The following is a 19,503-nucleotide window of genomic DNA, read 5'->3' as shown; positions in this document are numbered from 1 at the left end:
TGTATGTTTACCTCGCCTTACTTTGCCCTCATGTTCCGGATTCCTTGTTCCTTTTTGCGTTTGACTTATTATTTATTATTCTAAAGACCTTGTTTCCATTTGTCCCCCTTGAGAGAAGTTTTGGGTTTTAGTTCTTGTCTTGATTTGTCCGGTTTTCCCCAACGTGGGTTTTTGGTTCACTATTATTTTTTTGTGTTAAAACCCTTAAACTGCCTGCGCTTGGGTTCTGTCTGTACCACGACACTGGTCGCTGTTCTTCTTGTTTGGAAACAAAAAATTGGTCTATACTAACTGATATTGCTGCCCTTTTTGGCTGACTGTGCCCAGGGATGATGTTTTAATGATTTAACTATTTATTACTTTGTTAAAATAAAAAAACATATATTTTTCTATGATCCTTTATAAGTGGTGGAATATTTTCCCTTCCTTTTCGTTGGCCCATTGCGATGCACTATGTCACACTAGCCTAAAAAACTAAATCACATATGTGTCTATTAGATGTAAAACCTTTATTATTAAAGGTTATTATTATTATAATCTCAACACATCTCTCAAATATTGTGATGCAGTCATCCGATGAGATCAGAAGATTCCAGCAGAGAAAGAAATCACAAACAACTATAAAAGGCAGCACTCAAAACCGCAGTTTTGTCATTCGACAACACAGCGCTCGATTAATCCATGTGAAGTCAACACATGTCCTGTTTGAAAAGGAACCGGCAGATGAAATTGACTTCATAACAACACCTGAAGAGTCCACAACTGTGAAGTCAGTGATCAAATCCCCTAAATCCAGCTCATGCATGCCAATCACAAGCGTAAAATACGATCAGCTTCACAGTGGTTTGCATTGTACAAGAACAGGAAGGTTCACTAACGTGCACCTGAGATGACATGCATAGACTTGAATGACATGCGTTATAATGACATACAGGTTATAATACAGTCGTCTATTAAAACCTGTTCACAAATAAAACAGATCTACAGATAATAAGCCCGCTTCTGTCTCTTGATGCATAGCTGGTTTCTTTATGCCGATTACCTTTATATCTCAATATGTGCCAGCTTTAAACTCATTCTCCATCTACTATGTTTTTTTTGCTGAAAAATAAAATAAATATTACTAAATGAAAATAATTATTACATTTAAAAAAATACCACGTTGGAATAGTAACAGTAAGTCAGTGATGATCACATAAGGCCTGATTCACATTTCGCGTCTTTTCCGCAAAAATGGTGCTTACATATAAATTTACTACTTTGAAAAAGCCCTGTCTCAAGCTCAGTGTTTTATCAAATTGCTAAACTATCAAAATACTATTCAGAAACCACATCTTTACAATCTTTAACTTTAGTAAAGGATCGTTCCCTTCCACCCCCAATACTATCCCCAATACTAGGACAAAAAAATATGGAACAACATCATATCAAATCTGTCTGGCCCTTCTTTCTTTCTTTCCTTGCATCTCCCTCACAGTAACAACGCAGTCATTTGATCATTCATTGAAACTGAAAAGATGCTGTTTATCTTTAAAAGCAGGAGTACATTAAAACCTCAGCATTATCATTTGGTGACCCGATCGCCGACTTATCTATTTCAGTTCTGTTTCTAGGCTTTTATTATGTAGTAACCAACATCCTTAGGGGAAATGTAATACATTGTGTTCAGGAAATGTAGTGGAGTAAAAGTAAATGTCTGCAGGAATATAGCCTTAAGACTTAAGTAATTTAAAAAAAATAAGTATTTTTACATCCCTACATCACAACACTGGTTTCTGACATGCCGTGTCAAACCCTTAAGACATAATTTTTTATCATACACAAAATATGATAATTTCATAAACATTCAGTTCTGTGAATTCAGTACAATCACAATCTAATGTTCTGCCAACCGAAGCCCTCAATGAATCTCCATCATTTGCATCATACTGAGACACAGTAAACACATTTAGTTGATTCTGAAGAATAAAAAAATATTTTTTATTTTAATGACATCGTGATTTCTTTTTCTTTCATTGTGTTATCAGGATAAAAATAAGAAGCACTTCAGACTTGAGCTGATTTCTGTCTGTGTGTGAAATCAGTTTTTTTCTGTCTCTGATAGAGCCACATGACTTTATGAGTGTGCAGTAACTTCCAGAGCCATCCCTCCATCTTTAGGTCATGGTTGGCATAGTGAACCACAGGCGTGTATTCTGAGTCATAATAATGATCTGAGAAGTCTTCATAATTGTCTGTCATGAAGCCGTACGCCGACACCTGAAAGAGAAGAGACACAACAGGCGTCTTTAAACACTTGGACTGCTTCTAAAACGCTACACGTGAACTCAAGTGCATTTCAGTTTCTACATACAGGTCCAGTGGCTCTGTAAAGCCACATCCTGAACAGCAGTGTGTGACTAAAATGTTAATTTAAGCAGGGGTGTCCAATGTCGGTCCTGGAGGGCCACAGTCCTGCAGAGTTTAGATCCAACTTGGCTCAACACACCTGTTTGGAAGTTTCTAGTCTGCTTTGTGAGACCTTGATTAAAGGTATTTGTAAAGAGGTGTTGTCCTTAACAGCCGCCACAGGGTTGCGCGACAAGCAACGGTCATTTCTATTTTAGAAACGGTTTCTATTTTTGCGAAACGGTTCTGATTGGCTGTATCTTGTGACTGATTGTCGCGTCCCGCCCCTTTATCGCGTTCGGTACGGACAGGCAAATTGCATAATGCGGTGTCAGAATGAACTTTGCATGCTCATAGTTAAGTCTGACTGCTGCATTACAATGTTACCAATGATCCTGTTTTTAAATGTAAATATTTTTATTTTTAAAGGTGTTAAAAATTCAGAAGAAGATGTTTGCTTTCTTCACCTGGTCGCATGTGTGTAAAGCGGTCAGCAGCATAAGTGCACCTGTGCTTGGCATATAGAAACCCCTGTATATCACCATCTGTGGTGAGTTCAGAAACCTGACAATCAATGAAACATTTCATTACATTAAACACAAGAAGTACATTTGACAACAAGAATGACATCTGTGTAGATTAATGTGTGAAAATACAATACTCGCCTATTAGTCACATACTGAATAAAGTGTGGATGAATCATCCTGAACTGATGAATCCGAGGATTGAATCCGAAATATCTCGAGGGCCTAATATAAAGATCAATCACAGCAGTTAGTTTGAAGAGTGTGTTATAGGTACTGGTGAAGTTTGTCATTTCTGAGCTTCATGTTTTAAATATTAAACATTTTGTTTGCACCCACCTGTCACCTTCATCAATACCTGACGGTACAGGCACACCCTGGAGAGCAGCTGCCAGCATCACATAGTCACGAGTTTGTGCAGGGATAACAATGTATCGAATGCCCTGTGGATACAATGTGTAAGGGTGGGTTTACACAACAACGCCTACACCTAGCATTTAAAACGTTTTATGCATTTTGATGATTTTACTCGGCCACCTGACTGAGAAACCCCCTCCATGTGCAACTAAAGTTCATCTGCAGACCAGATTTCTGCCAAGTGAGTTTGTAATTCCTCAGTTGTGAGTTACCGGGTCATTTGGGATTGTCTTGAATCCGTCCCTGCGATAAGCTAAGAGAGAGTTCTTGAGAGAGTTTGTGGTGAAGCCATAGAAGGATGTCTTTGTACCGACGTCATCTTCAAAACCCTTGATTATTGCCCCGTTTACCCTAAAGACAAATGTTATTATCATCATGCCCTAAATATTAGTAAGAATTAATCATGGTCAAAACAGGGCAAAGCACCCTAGATATTTAAAATGTAGGTTTTCTGTTCATGTTAATTCAATTGAGAAAATAAAACCTGAAACAAACCTGAAAACATAGTCGTGACTGTCTATGACCTTCCCTTGTCCCGATCCTCTCAGGATCCCCCCGTTGCCCACCACAGCACAGCGCACACACTCATGTGAAGTGTTCCTCTCGAACAGACGACTGGTAGACGAGTGCCAAAGAAGAGAAAGAGTCTTGCCTATCACTGGATCACAAGAAAGAAACCTTAACATGGCTTTGAGAGCATTGATGGCTTATGGTTTGAGAGTATTAATGATCTACCTTTATCAGCTTCTCCCTTCCAGCCATATGGCAGGGATGCATTCTGGAGCTTTTGCCAAACTGTTGGAGTAAAAGAATCTCGCCACTGCATGAGAGGTACTAAGAAATTAAAACGTTTTCTCAGGCTGTTGTCCTTCTTTACGGTGTGTCTTAAGGAGCAGGCAGAGACCGTCTGAAAGACAGATTGTCTGACTGAGTCATGGTCATCTATAGATTTGTCATTAATCACATTACTCATTGCATTTACATGTCATTTTAATTTTCTTAAAAACCAAGATCTGTAATGGATGAAAGTTCAAGGATAGACACCAAATTGTTTTGTTCTGTCAAGTAAATCACATAAGAGCAAAAAACTGGTTCTGTAAATATTCTTAAAATGTTGATTGTATAAAATTATGAGTGAAACATGCAATTACTGTTCGGTTGGCACACAGTTTAAAGGATAAGACTTAACATTTATTAAGCTATATTTGAGTAAGAGGATTTGATTTCATTAAGATCTGAATTCACCTCAAACCTCACAAATAACTTAAAAACACTCTTAAATCTTTTAATGATGTGGTTGCATCATGTTACAATGCCAAACGTTATCATTCTGGGAATCTCACAAGACTAATTATGTTACTAAGCAGATTTCACACTTGTTTTACCAAACAGGAACAGAAAGGCTATAGACCACTTTGTAAAATGAAAACACTGATCCAAAAGCACTCCCAGGTTTTCATATTAATATAAATTAAATATAAAATATAAAAGTTTTTTTATAGAACAACCTAGCACAGATTGGAAGTTAATTTTGGGCAAGGAATGTGCATTGGATGAAACTGTCTATAATTAAATCTTAAGTAAGCAATAAGGTAAGAGAGGCTGTGTTTTATTGTGAATAAATCAAAGGTGAAGGACTTTGTTCGCTACGATGCGAAGCAGAGCAAAGTACATCGCTAGCCTCGAGTAGGCCTACCTAGTTGTCTCTGTAAAATGGATACAACACAATAAAAATAATAAAGCAAAAAAATATGAATCAATGCAACTTTTATTTAGTACAATCACTTAAAGCCTTCCTTACTCTGGAGAAAATCAATCAATCAATTGTAAACATGCAGCAGAATAGCTGCGTATTAGTTCAAAGGCTGCCTCCAAAGGTCGCATTTGTCGGCTACATAGGTTTATTGTTTCAGATTTTATTCCAGAAAGGCAACTGTTACACTTCAAGGTAAGAATGAAACTATAAGGATTACATCTTCACAGAAATAAATGCCAATTTTAACTGGAATAAACAACCTCATTGACATATGTGCTCGACAATTGCCAGGATTCAGCCTTTGAATATGCAAATTTCACAAGATGGCGAACAAGTGAGCTTTTGCCACGCCAGGTTTAGCGAACTAGTTTCCAGTCGCATAACAGCATAAAGTGGATTTGTATTAACAAGGTGCTCATCAATGTAAAGATGGTCTGTCATATCGCTGATTATATTCTTCTTTTTTTAATCTAAAATAAACCCATATTTGCCAATTAAAAATCCTTTACCCAAACAGTGTTACAACGTGTCAAAACCAAACACGAAGCGACACTGTGACACGGGATAAAATCGTATCTCCATTTGCATTCTTCAGCAGCAGCGTGAGAGGGTGTGTGGACGGAGAGAACCGGTTCTGATTGGCAGTGCATTGTTATTGATTTGTGATTCATAGTGGACATTATTGAGTGCACTCATTCAATCCCATGATGCATCATAATAACGAGTGTACAAGCCATGTACACTAACAGCTGCTAGCCATCATCTATCGTGATGCTCACGCTGAATGAATGCACCGTATGCACGCCCTGCTGCTTACGTATTTCCGCCCATATCTCAGTTTTACGCATGCTTCTGGTATAGCATTCTCAGCAGTCAGCATTGTCTAGCTCGGTATATGCAACTATTGAAGATATAAGAAGAGATGTATTTTGTAGTATTCAACACGTATTTATACCGATTTCATCAGGCATATAAAATTCTTCTAAAAGATGGCCATCTCAGCTGCCATAGTTCAACTCTTGCTTCATCACAACAGGGTGTTCAACTGGACCACCGTTTATGATTAAAAAACGTGTTGTCGGGGCTGAACGCAGCCCTGCTATACCTTTACTAAAAACCCATAGACTTAGGAGTGATGGATCCGGAAGTCCTACAATGACGACTCACTTCCAGGGTTTGCATACAAAAAACGTCTTCTCTGCGGCTCCCTATTGATCCACAGTTTTGTTTACGTTGCTATGGGTGGTTGCTTTGGGTGTATAGCAATCAGTGTTGGGAGTAATGCATTACAAAAGTACTGTATTACAGTAATGTAGTTACGCAGTAGTGTTTCATTACTAATACATTTCACTGAAATATTACTTTTACAAGGTACATGTTCAGTAACGCTTGCGAGACATTAACAAATCAAGATCACGCAAGTAAGTTCTATTTCCTGTTAATGCGTAGATGCGTCATTCATCTCCCTCTAGCTGGCATGAGCTAAAGGTCCAAGGCTATTGGCCTTCGCTGTAAACCCTATAGCGCCAGTGTTGCAAGTTACAGCTGTGGTATTAGACAATGCATCCGAATTATGCTTTTACCATTGTTTCATAATGCTCAATGTTTCTCGTCCATTTCCGTGCGTGGCCTCGAGCACACTTGGGATCTTTTTTAAAGGGACACTCCACCCAAAAAATTTAAATTCTGTAATGGATAACTGACCCTCTATTTGTTCCAAATCTGTATACATTTGAAAACAAAAGATATTTGGTAGAATGTTTGCAACTGAAAATTATTTGGTATCATTGACTATCATAGCAGAAAAAAATATAATGGTAGTCAATGGTGACTCAGATTTTACAAAAATATATACAATATCTTGGAAACCATTCAGATAAGCAAATACAGCAATAGAAATGTCTTTTGGCAGTTCTTAACTTTGATTTGACACCGGAAAATAATTGGGCTGGTTTTCATTCCCTTTGGGCGGGTTTCAGGAAGCTAGTTAGCAAGATCCCTGCGACCAGCAGCAAGGTTTATAATATATAATCTAGTTCAGTGATGGGATGGGACTATTTTGTATTTAAACACTTTTTTAAATAAAATCTTGTATGTTGTATTTTAATGTGTACTAAGTAATCTTAGTATTTTTGTATTTTCATCATCAACATCCTTATTAGATTGCATGGATGACTAGTGTTTCAAATACTTCCATTTGAAATACAAAATACTATTTTTTGTAATAGTATTTTGTATTTAAATGCATGTAATCTTAGTATTTTTTGTATATTTTTTATAGCCTAGTTAATTCAAGAAGTCATCAGTCTAATAAAGAGGTTGATCGGCAAAAAGTATTTTGTACTTTGAAAATACAAAGACATTTCTTTAGAATGTTAAGTTCTACTTCTGTAGTTATTTTGGTGACAGTAACTCAAAAGTAATACAGGAGTGATGTAACTTATTACAATTATGAGACAGTAATATTGTAAGGTAAGGGATAACTTTTAAATAACAGTAACAAGTAATCTGTAATGTATAATATTTGGAAGTACCTTGCACAACACTGATAGTGATACACAGAATTGTTAGGTGAAGCGGTCGTAGCATTGTTTAATCATGAAACGGTTTTATAAAGATATAGATTTGGTTGTAAATGTTCTGTTGCTTGTATCTTGTTCAAACATTTGTGTAGTGTTAAAAAACTGAAACAGGACGTTCTTCTGGACCAGTGTTGTTTACGCCATCAGAAGGGGTCTATACAGTATAGTAGGTCAAATGTAGAATTGAACCGGAAAGTAGAAAGAATTGTTATTTTGTATTGACACATTTCAGACTGTAGGCCATATAAACTTAGAAAGAGTGTGTTTGACTCACCTCCTCTTCACCTGAAATTGTTTCAACCCAACTCTGTTCAGCTTCTAAAGCAGACCTGAAAGAGCAAAAGAATCATCGGCTAGCAAAACTAAACCATTATTTATCATTAATGAAAGAGAATTGGATTACACTTTTTTCCATTCAATAATTATAAAGAAGTGTTTGTAACATTTGCAGATGAAACTTTAGATGGACCAATGTTCATTTGAATAGTTAAGGAGCTTATGTGTGTTTTTAGTAAAAAAAAGGAAAAAAGGAAGTTTAATTTTGAAACGTTACAACAAGCAAAAAGCACCCGTTTGGTGGAATGGACAAAAAATGTTGGGTGTTCACTATAAAATAGCTGGCAGATTTGGTGAAAGAATGTCATTTTTCCACAATCTTTGCCCAGCAAACTACACACCACCATATCTTAAATAGTTTTCATGTGAAGTCCTTCAAAAGAAATGTTCAGAATTGTCTGATAGTAGACTCAATATCTGGGAAGTAATGATGTCACCTGTCACATTTTATTACAGAACACACTAAGAACAAATAGACTTTAAAATAGACTTAAGCATTAGTTAGCCGTTTCATGTTCACTCAGTTGACTCACTAAATTTACCTAAAATTATTGTAAATGATAACATGTCAATATTTCTTGTTGTTGGATTATTTTAGCTGGTAGGAAGTGTATGTGAGCCCACCTCTGATATATCGTGTCCATGTCTTCTGGTGATGTCAATCTTGGGATATTCCAGTAAAGGAGAAAAAGGCAGACACATAGGAGAGGTAGTCTACAAAACCACAGCTTAAAGTTGCGAAAGCACAACAACCGATAAATCCACGTGAAGATGGCGCACAACCTGTTTGCAGAAGAACACGACCTCATTTTTAACATCTTTAACTTAACAATGAGTTTTAAAGTAGATGCTTTCAGATGAAGAGTCCGTTTTTGTTTTCACCTCACATTTTGCATACATCTAAACAAGTCACACAGGTTATGCAAACCAGGATCGCAAGCAGTCTAATTTTGGATCTGATGAGAACAGGAAGTTTCGCAATGGATTTTAGAATACATTTCACTATCCCTAATAACTGACATAATTTAGCATGATTTCAGTTTTCTGAATTCGCATACTAGAGCCAACACATGGCAAATGATGACAGATGAATACATTTAAATATTTTATACTGTATTCTGTCTTTTTCATCATTTTGTTATTTGTCACTCATCTCTGCGTTTTTCATTTTCTGTCATGCTCTGTCTTGAACACAATGACATGTGCAGTGTCAAACCTCTTCTCATATTTACTGTTATAATACATCTGTTTTATAATACATTTTTATAGCTTTATAGTTCTTTTGATCTGCTTTGTTGACACAACCCATAATATAAAGGGAACAGTCACTAAATCAAAAATAAAATGTGGTAAGAAGAGTCCTTTTGTTATATTGTGTTCACAAGCGAGATTAGTCTAAACCAGTTTCTAACAAAGAATATTTTTTTTACTTTTGGAACAAATGCACACAGGTTTGTCTTGACTTTCCAGAACAAGTCATGGGTTTAGCTTTTGCATCCAGCATGCATCACAGCATTCAAAATGAAGATGGTGGTCTATTGGGTTAAACCACTGAACTGGTAAATCAAAGGTTGCTGGTTTGATCCCAGCAGCCACCACCAGTGTGTCCTTGAGCAAGACACTTTACTCCATGTTGCTCCAGGGGTATTGTCCCTGTAATAAGTGCACTGTAAGTCGCTTTGGATAAAAGCGTCTGCCAAATTACTAAATGTAAATGCAAAATAGGCGCTTCCCGTTTGATATGAGGATACTGCTTGCTGGTTTGAATATGCAGCTGTTGTTTGTAATTAGCAATAGTTTGCTACATATTTTTTTCCGTCACATCAGTGATGCAGGATATACAGTAGTGGACACAGATTTCGTTTAGTTGAAATGTTGGGCTTTGACATTGTGACTGAAAATCTCTCAGATTAAAAATGGTTTCTTTCGTCTTAAAGCTGGAATACACTACAAGACTTTTAAAATCTGAACAGATTTTGGTAACACTTTTCTTGAAGCATGTATGTATAATACATTATAAAGAGTTCTTAAAGGCTAAAATGCATTATAATTCTTCATAATGTGTGTTGTACTGCATTATATGTAGTTGTAAAGAATTAAAATGTGGAGTGTAACAATCAATTGCTAAGTGTTATAATGCATTAACTGTGTTAAGAATTACTATGCTTTAAACTACTTTTATAATGCATTATACATACATGCTTCAAGGAAAGCGTTACCCAGATTTTTTAAAGATTAGACATCATACAATTGCAAACTTTTAGAACGTTTGCATAGAAAACAATACATGTTCAAATCTGCAGTCTGGCGCAGGCTTTCTACATCTACAACAACACCAGACTGAAAATATGGGCAAAAGTCTTGTAGTGTATTCCACACATTTGTCTGTTTTTGCAACTTTTCAGTTTAGTTTCTTATAGTGTGCGTTTGTGAAGACAAAAGAACAGAATCCCTACTGATTTTTTTTATTATGGGCCTCTTCTGTAAGTGGATTGAAACAAACAGAAAACAGCTACAGTGAAGAAACTAAGAAACAGTAATTTTTGTAAACATACCCTTTGGATTCTATACATAACAGTTTTGAATAATTATGAATCATTATATAAACAGCAAAATAAATGCTGACTATGTACATTTCTCATACACAACAACAGAGAAGTTAGACATGTGACCAGTCGAGGACCCGAACACAATTTTATGGTAAATAATCCTGAGTTACTATTTCACATTGTTCATACTTTGCCCTGGGTTAGATATTCTCACGGTGTACATTGGTGAGCAAGAGGATGACTTCTCATGATCTTATGAAAACTGATTTAAAAGCCAACACGATTGTAATGTCTCCATTAAAAAATGACCAAAATAACATAGTCAGCTTTGGGAAACAGTGAGGCGTCTTGGACTCCAAACGTCAAGGCAATTTAATCAGAATTTAAGAATGAGATCAACCCTGGGTGAAGCATGAAACCTGTAAGGACATGAGTTAGTTCTTCACTAGAGAGAGTAAAGCTTGAGTTGCTCCTCCACGTCTCCCTCCGTCATCTCTCCGAAGGTCTCCTGGTTATCTCGGAGGAGTCTGAAGATCGCGGCCAGCTGTTCATGTTGAACCCTAACAGAAACACAACAGCACAGAGTCAGACAAACACACTCTTATAAACTCACATTATACTCAATGAGGGCGTGCACTGTGTGTTAGAAGAAATAATACTGCAAACAGAAATCTATACAGTCTGGCTCTTTATTGATCTTTTATTTATGACAACAGTGACCTTCATGAAAAAATGCAAAAGACAGTTCAGGCATTCAGGGTCTTGATATAGAAAGAACTCTCATGCCACACGTCTCCTGTTTGTTTCATCCTGACATTAACTAATGGTTCACTCACAGTGACATACAAAGTCCCTTTCAAAGTTAAAATAATCCCTCTGTTCTTCTAGATCGAGCTTCTACAAGCCCACTTCACCCGATCACACAACCATGATGAAACACTTGAAGACAAACCTCCATTAGCAATTCACTTATACCACAACCAAAACACTTCCTATAAATAAATCCCTTTTATTAAGGAAAATCCTCTTAATCTATCATCTTGGCTTCAGGATCTGTACTCCAGCTTCTTTTTCTTTCCTTATTTCTTATATTGACATTATATGTAAATCACGTAATTTACTCACTGTAAATGTAAATGTTAATTTTAGAGAAAAAAACATTGTATTGCAGAAATTAGAATAACTATTGAGAATAATCATGATGGCAAAAAAAAGAAACTGTAACACTTTACAATAAGGATGCATTTGTTTATATTAATAATGCATTAGCTTACATGAACTAACAATAAACAAAACAGTTTTTCATCATGCATTACTCTAATGTCAATACTGTCCATGTTTGTTAAATGTGCATTAACTAACGTAACCATTTTAAAACTTTTAATCTGAAAAATGTATCACTAAATTCTGAAATTATCAAGAAACTGGACACTTCTGCATCATGATTAAACATGAATAAATACTGTAGATCTGATAAGTAATGCATTTATTAATGTTAAAAAATATAGCCTTACTGTAGTGTTACCAAAGAAATGTTTCTGACCAAAGGTTATACAAAAATAATTGTAAAATATATTTTTTCAATGGGACATTAATTTAATGGGGTAGAATGACCTGGTTATATTTTTGTGAGATTCAGTCAAATTACTTTCCATTTATGAACATAACAATCAACAAAATCCACAATCTTCATCTATTTCATCAAGTACTTATGACTCCACAATCAACACATTTCTCTCTGTCTATGATGTCACATCTTTGTTTGTCCACAAGGGGGCGTGCCGGATATTTTGAAGTACATGATGGTCACAATATCTGTAGCATACATTACATCCAGATAACACTGGTGCTCAAAACAGAAACAATGAGTTTGATTTCATACAATCAACTCACCAGACAAAGAAAATGAAAAACAAAAACAACAGCAAACTGGTGGTATACCAATACTTCCTCCATATTATATATATTTGTAAGGGACATTAAATATTTAAGTTAACTTAAAGTAAATCTCAGATGAAAAACTTGGTTTCAATAGAATTCTCTGGTGGCCCTAAGAAATTTGACAAAACACAAACCAAACAGGTTTAAATTATTGATTTAGACTCTTTGGCAATTTTCTCGACAAAGTCGACTATTCACAGGCAGATCTACAACATGTACAAAAAGACTGATGAGCGATGCTTATTTTCCATAAAAACACATTTTGGAGACAGTCAATAAAAGTCAGCACTCTGCAAAGGTCCTGAAGCTTCGGTTTATGGGGGGCGACTCTTCCCAAACATTCTGGTTTGAGCTTTACTCAGCAACTCTGAAATAAAAACAGAAGAACTTTATAAGTACATCAATGCAGCCGGTCATAAGCATTTCACATGGATACAGTGACATCTCTACATTATTGGCTTTCACTTCAACAGCATTCTGTTTGTATCTTGGAATCTACTTCTCTTATCGAGGCGGCCCGTCAGACATCATGCACATCATGTAAAGAAGGCAAAGAACATTCAGGGATGACCTGAGGAGCCCGATTGCATTTCCCTCTGAGCTAATCAAAACTTCATCTAATAATAAAATGGGGTTTTCTGTCATAACACGTTGGAGTAACTATATGTTGAATTATACATTTATGTTTAAAATTATAAATATATTTAACAAACAGTATACTGACATACAGGATCTCACAGAAGTGAGTACACCATTCACAAATATTTTCTTATATCTTTTCATGTGACAACACTAGGAAAAAGAGACTAAGAAATGACACTTTACTATAATGTAAAGTAGTGAGTGTACAGCGTGTAAATAACTCAACACACAGCCATTAATGTCTAAACCGCTGGCAACAAAAGTGAGTGAGTACACCCCTAAATGATAATGTCCAAATTGGGCCCAAAGTGTTAATATTTTGCGTGGCACCATTATTTCCTAGCACTGCTTTATCACTCATGAAGTTCACCAGAGCTTCACAGGCTGCCACTGGAGTCTTCTTCCTCTCCTCCATGACGACATCAAGGAGCTGGTGGATGTTAAGAGACCTTGCGCACCTCCATCTTCCATTTGAGGATGCCCCACAGATGCTCAATAGGGTTTAGGTCTGTAGAAACGCTTGGTGCATGACCTATACGCTCAACATCTTTATGGGGCGTGATGTTGGAATACTGCCCTGCGGCCCAGTCTCCGAAGGGGATCATGCTGTGCTTCAGTATGTCACAGTACATGTTGGCTTTCACGGTTCCCTCAATGAACTCTAGCTCCCCAAACCATGAACCTCCCACCACCATGCTGGACTGTAGGCAAGACAAACTTGTATTTGTACTTTTCACCTGGTTGCCGCCACACACGCATGACACCATCTGAACCAAATAAGTTTATCTTGGTCTCATCAGACCAAAGGACATGGTTCCATTGATCCATTTTGTCTTCAGCAAACTGTTTGCAGGCTTTCCTGTGCATCATCTTCAGAAGAAGCCTCCTTCTGGGACAACAGCCACGCAGAGCAATTTGATGCAGTGTGTGGCGTATGGTCTGAACATTGACAGACTGCCCCCTCCCTCCTTCAACCTCTGCAGCAATGTTGGCAGCACTCATACGTCTATTTCCCGAAGACAACCTCTGGATATGATGCGGAGCATGTGCACTCAACTTCTTCGGTCAACCAAAGCGAGGCCTGTTCTGAGAGGAACCTGTCCTTCTATACCGCTGTATTGTCTTTGTCACCGTGGTGCAGCTCAGTTTCAGAGTCTTGGCAATCTTCTTATAGACCATCTTTACGTCACCAGTGTGAGAGAGTGAGAGTGACAACACCAAATTTAACACACCTGTTCAACATTCACACCTGAGACCTTGTAACACTAATGAATCACATGACACCGGGGAGGAAAATGGCTGATTGGGCCCAATTTGGACATTTTCATTAAGGGTTGTACTCATTCACTTTTGAGGTTTAGACATTAATGGCTGTGTGTTGAGTTATTTTGAGGGGACAGCAAATGTACACTGTTATACACGCTGTACACTCACTACTTTACAGTGTAGCAAAGTGTCATTTCTTCAGTCTTGTCGCATGAAAATATATAAGAAAATATTTTTCAATATTTTACACTTCTGTGAGATACTGTATTTAATTATACATTTACATTGAATATCAGAAATATATTTACCAAACAGTACGGATATAATTTATGGCAAGAAAAGACCGAGTCAAAATGATAAAACCAGACTGAAATCCAAATTGAAATGTTGACAGTCTTTCATATACATTCACCAGCATGTGCCAGTTGTTACTGAGTAGCATATGCCATTAAATTAAAGTACAATTATTTGGCAGTTGCCAATGACACTTAAATAAAAGATGGCTCTTAATGTTACAATATGAACATTATTGAGATAAGTTGACATAATTATGTTTACAATGGCCACAGAGTGTACAGCTAAACTGAATATCAGGACTAAACTATTGAAGACATAAAAAGATTTTCCTCCTTGCTATTGGCTAATATTCAACAACAGTTAAATGTATTCATTAAGCAGATGCTTTCATCCAAAGCAACTTACAAATGCGAGCATTTAACAATATACATATGAATGACACTCACTCACATATTTTGTGATTTATGTTCTGCTTTTATCCATGCACGTTAAGATGATCAATGTCAATTAATGTGCACATTTTCAGTACATTTTACGGCATAAAAATGAATAGAGACATTTGTGTGTGTTTGCCATGATGACGGGTTTGGCAAATAATTGATTTTGCCCGATCAGATATAAAGAGAGAGACGTCACTGTAGAGGGCGCCAGAGTACCAAACTCGACATGGAAACATACTGGCATTCATTTACATGCACACATGCAAAGTGCTCCTCAAACTATAACATATTCAATTAAAACCCAATGGTAAAAGTGTATCATGTGACAGAAGCTAGCTCATTCAGGCAGACCTGACATGCCCTCACATATAAACAAACATTTTACTGTAAGAAAAAAAATTACACGTACAAGAAAATAAAATATGACAAAATCTTATGCCAAATTCTATCCGAACGTTAAGCCTGACGTCACGAACCACCATATATGGAAGGTTCTTCACTTCATATACTGTTTCCGGGTCCAATCGCTAAATTACGTCCTATAGGCAAACAACAAAAAATGCTAATATGCGCGTACGTCGAACTATAAAACTATCGGGAAACCGCGATCCTGACCTTTATCTTCATAACGAAAACCCACATGCCCAATCAGCTATTTATCAATTATTGATGTCGGAGATTCCGTGAGACTGCAGTGCATACTTTGAGGTAATAACTCCCCCCGGGGCTTGCCGTAGTTGGCGGATGGGCAAGTGCACCTGAAACTATGCTGCGTCCCAATTCGCCTACTTATGTTGTGTTCAGACCAAACGCGAATGGCGCGTTAAGCGCGAGTGATTTACATGTGAAGTCAATGCAAAGACGAGGTAGACCTACTTGCGGTGCGAATGGCACGAATGACGCGATTCGCGCGAATAGAGCGTTCGCGTGTTTCGCGCGAGTTGAAAAAATTGAACTTTTGCCCGCCGCGTTAACCAATCAGGAGCTTGCTCTAGCATCTGGCTATAACGGCGTAGCCCGAAATTTTATGTTCTTAAAACATTAAAATCATCTTAAAATAAAGAAGGACTTCTCTGTATTACATGTAGGCTAATGTCTATATTAAATGCGATCATGTTCATGTGTTTGTGTGGACTGTGTGTGGAAGCTGAATAGCAGCTCGCTTATATACTGCATTACAGGCTGACATGGACGCGACGGTCACTTGCACTTAAATAACTCTTTAAAAACTTTCGGTCCTACTGACGAGAATAATTTCATAGTTCGAATCTGTTAACTGTCTGCATTTTTTTAATCTCACAATAACAACGAAACGTTTTGTGCTGTAAAATAATTTGTGCGTTTGGTCTGAACACAGTTATACTATGCACCAAAAGTATTTACTGTTTTTGTTATGCAAAAGTATACACATTTTATTGTGTAGCAAAACAATATGCACACACGGGGATTGTGTCCGAAAATGCCCCCTATACCCTCCTTCACTATTCCTTACGTTAGTTCACTAATATAGTCCGCTTGAAGGATTTGGTGAAACGAGTGAGTAAATTCGGACACTGCACTGGAAGCGCTGCGGGCGCCATCTTCTGCCTCACAATTGATGGCTAGCAGCTAGCCGTGAGTGTACATAGGTTGTACACTCGTTATTATGATGCATCATAGGATTGAATGAGTGCACTCAATGTTCACTATGATTTGAATGAAAAATGGATGTCCCCTCAAATAGTGCACTATATTAGGGTATAGGGGGCTATTTTGGACACAACCCAGAACATACTGAAAGGAAACGGAAGTGGCCATTGTTGCCTAGACAAGATTGTGGCTATCACACTTCCACTGTCACACACATTAAAATACAGTTCTTCTTTCCGTTTAAGTATTTATTCATTCATTGCTTCATATGTAATGTTCACTCTGTGCTTATATTTATCAATTTAGTGACGCATCAGTTATTGAATTTTAATACTGCAGTGGAGCGTCGCTTAACTCCACCTACTCGCGATGAGTTGTGGGTAATATTATCCATGTGCATCATTCTGCACTTCAAATTTCTGTCGGAAGTAGTAGAGCATCCGGGAAACTTTGGAATACTCTTTTCAACATAATACGATTTGGGACATACCAATTCTATTTTCAAATACTATTTAGGACTGATAGAATGGAAACTGGAGTGCTGTTGGATTACATGTGCCCCTACAAATAAACCAGAAGAGTTAAGGACCAGACCCAAGGGATCAGAGTCTTATTTCATTAAATGCAAGTTTCAAGCAAACCTACACAAACGTTCGGTTACACATGTTTCGCTTAAATATGCAATATGAGTAAACAGTGCTCATAAAAAGTTGTTTAACCTGTAACGTTTGCCCCGCTTGAAATGAACAGATGCTTGGACCCTTAAACGATATTCATTATGGAATATGATAAAAGGGTCCGTTCCAAAAACCTTGTGAGCTGCTTTATGTCTGTTAACTTGGTTTCGGAACAGAGTAGGTTATTGAATTGGACACAATTGAGTTTCATGAGAGGTGTATTCATTAGTGATAGATGAATAGAACCGAAATCATGTCACTCACCATCATCAGCTCTGGTGTTGTGATGTAACTGGTAAAAGCCCAGCGGTGTGTGTTAGTCATGCAGGAGTTAAACTGATCTAAACATCAGAGCCAACACCAGGAGAACCGGAACCATTCAGGAGAAAAAAAATGTACCATTTATTTACATGCAATTGTACTCTATGTACCTGGCAAATGCCATTGAGGCAAAACCCCTAAAAAAAGAGTAACACCATTTACCAGTGTTCATTGTGAGATGTTGCCCATGCAGTGAGAAACATGAATGATGTTGTGCAGGGAAACATACACGTAAAGACACAGGCTGCGTCTGAAATGGCATACTGTGACAGTACGTACTGAATTTGAGTAAGTACCTACATATCGTCTGTTAAAACAGTGCGTTCTATATAGAATGAGTAGGAGTAGTATGAATTTTCGTACATACTGGGTATGCCATGTTTTATGGTCATGTGACCCGTATCCTCATTGACCTGTGGCGTATTAACAACTACCTAAATGTGTGCATTGATAAAAACAATAAAGTCATGAGGAATTCATTTATTGGCACTTAAATTAAAACGGACGCCGTGGCATCCTGGGATAGAGAAGTGTGCATACGATCCACACTCACGGAACTCTGCGGATAGTAGACCATCCGGGTATTTCTCACCTGCTGTTTTTTGCATACTGAGGTTTCAAACATACTGCTCTTGACTCATTTTCGCCTACTATATAGTATGGAAAGCTTAATCTTATAAGGCATAAAAAATCATTTCATGATGATCTCAAACAGCTTACTGCACCTCAAATGTGATTTCTACACATTTCTCTTAAGATCGCTTTTTTAGTTAAAAATGAGTTTAAATGCATAAGAAGATATCATATATATATATGTATACACGTAGTAGTTCTCCAATGTATGTACTCTCAAGTACAGTTATTTGTCATTTTTCTGTAATTTAAAGTGTCAAAATATCATATGGTGCGCCCAAAAACTGTATGAAATTCAAAATAAAATATGATTTATGTGGCTAAAATATGCATCACTGATACATAGGGATGGGAACCGAGAACCGGTTCTTCTTTAGAACCGGTGCCCAGTGAATCGATTCCTTGGAACCGTTAGCGTACCTGCTTAACGATTCCGCTTATCGGTTTCCGCTCGTTGCAAATGTGTCATCATCATGACGTCACACACGCGCTGCGTTGTTTTGGTTACGCAGCAAACATGTCATCGAGGCAGAAGCGATCTAAAGCGTGTTTATATTTAACTAGAAAAGACGCCAATGCGGTCATTTGCAACAACTGTAAAAGTTTAATTTCGACAAAGGGAGGAACAACCTCCAATATGCAGAAACATTTGGCCACACAGCACGCAATTCATTTGCAGGACTGTCGTGTGTTTGATACACTACTACTTAGCGACAGAGCAACAACAAGTGAGTCAAGCAGCAGCGGAGCTAATGAGAGGTCATCTGCTATTATTGCCGAAGGTAACTTCTCTATTAGTTAATGTGAGCGCCATTTCATCTCGTATCCTTCCTGAGAGGGCAAACATGACCATTTTCTGCACAAAATTTTTTAATTTGCCTAAGTTGATAGTTGTGGTCTTTACAGAAGACTTCTTTTTATTTTGTATGTCAGTTGAGTTGAATTTTGTTTCAGGTAGAATATTCCCAAAGGCACAAACTCTTCCTTGACTGTTTAGTCTGTTTTTAGTTTAGGGCACTTAAATGGCAGTTTTATTTTTTTGTCTGGACCAATGATGAATGTGAAAAATTCTATAGGTCCCTGGACTTTACTTTGTAGCCTACTT

The 19,503-nt window shown here is 37.3% G+C and overlaps 2 protein-coding genes across 5 annotated transcripts in view; both read right to left on the bottom strand.

Annotated features, from left to right (window-relative positions):
• Positions 1-1,869: 1,869 nt before the first annotated feature.
• On the bottom strand, positions 1,870-8,902 carry st6galnac2 (ST6 (alpha-N-acetyl-neuraminyl-2,3-beta-galactosyl-1,3)-N-acetylgalactosaminide alpha-2,6-sialyltransferase 2). Its single transcript, XM_056753517.1, has 9 exons — positions 8,628-8,902; positions 7,942-7,996; positions 4,065-4,236; positions 3,825-3,987; positions 3,542-3,680; positions 3,252-3,355; positions 3,054-3,137; positions 2,856-2,952; positions 1,870-2,259 (listed from the first exon to the last, which is right to left on the bottom strand). The coding sequence occupies exons 1-9, from the start codon at positions 8,819-8,821 to the stop codon at positions 2,047-2,049; spliced, it is 1,221 nt and encodes a 406-aa protein (XP_056609495.1). The 5' UTR covers positions 8,822-8,902; the 3' UTR covers positions 1,870-2,046.
• Positions 8,903-10,515: 1,613 nt separating this feature from the next.
• si:ch73-366l1.5 (FILIA-N KH-like domain-containing protein) overlaps positions 10,516-19,503 on the bottom strand; it is a 28,326-nt gene continuing 19,338 nt past the window's right edge. For 2 of the 4 annotated variants that reach the window (XM_056753709.1, XM_056753713.1), the window contains one exon: positions 11,224-12,860. Coding sequence is in view for 2 of the 4 variants with exons in the window: in XM_056753713.1 (XP_056609691.1) it covers positions 12,848-12,860 (13 nt within the window). In the remaining 2 variants the exon portion in view is untranslated. Of the gene's footprint in view, positions 11,113-11,223; positions 12,861-19,503 lie in introns of those variants that run through there. The other 2 variants (XM_056753710.1, XM_056753708.1) reach the window with 2 other exon arrangements.

The sequence above is a fragment of the Triplophysa dalaica genome, chromosome 7, assembly GCF_015846415.1.
Source record: "Triplophysa dalaica isolate WHDGS20190420 chromosome 7, ASM1584641v1, whole genome shotgun sequence".
In the NCBI taxonomy this organism is placed as follows: domain Eukaryota; kingdom Metazoa; phylum Chordata; class Actinopteri; order Cypriniformes; family Nemacheilidae; genus Triplophysa; species Triplophysa dalaica.
The sequence above is the reverse complement of the archived record's forward strand: the minus strand, read 5'-3'. Positions and strand labels throughout refer to the sequence as shown.

Excerpts from the sequence above, each read along its gene's own strand:
- st6galnac2 (XM_056753517.1), bottom strand. The coding sequence starts at position 8,821 with ATGTTAAAAATGAGGTCGTGTTCTTCTGCAAACAGGTTGTGCGCCATC. Across the intron at positions 4,237-7,941 it reads CAATTTCAGGTGAAGAGGAG|ACGGTCTCTGCCTGCTCCTT; the intron begins GTGAGTCAAACA and ends TCTGTCTTTCAG. Across the intron at positions 3,988-4,064 it reads GAAGGGAGAAGCTGATAAAG|TGATAGGCAAGACTCTTTCT; the intron begins GTAGATCATTAA and ends CTTGTGATCCAG.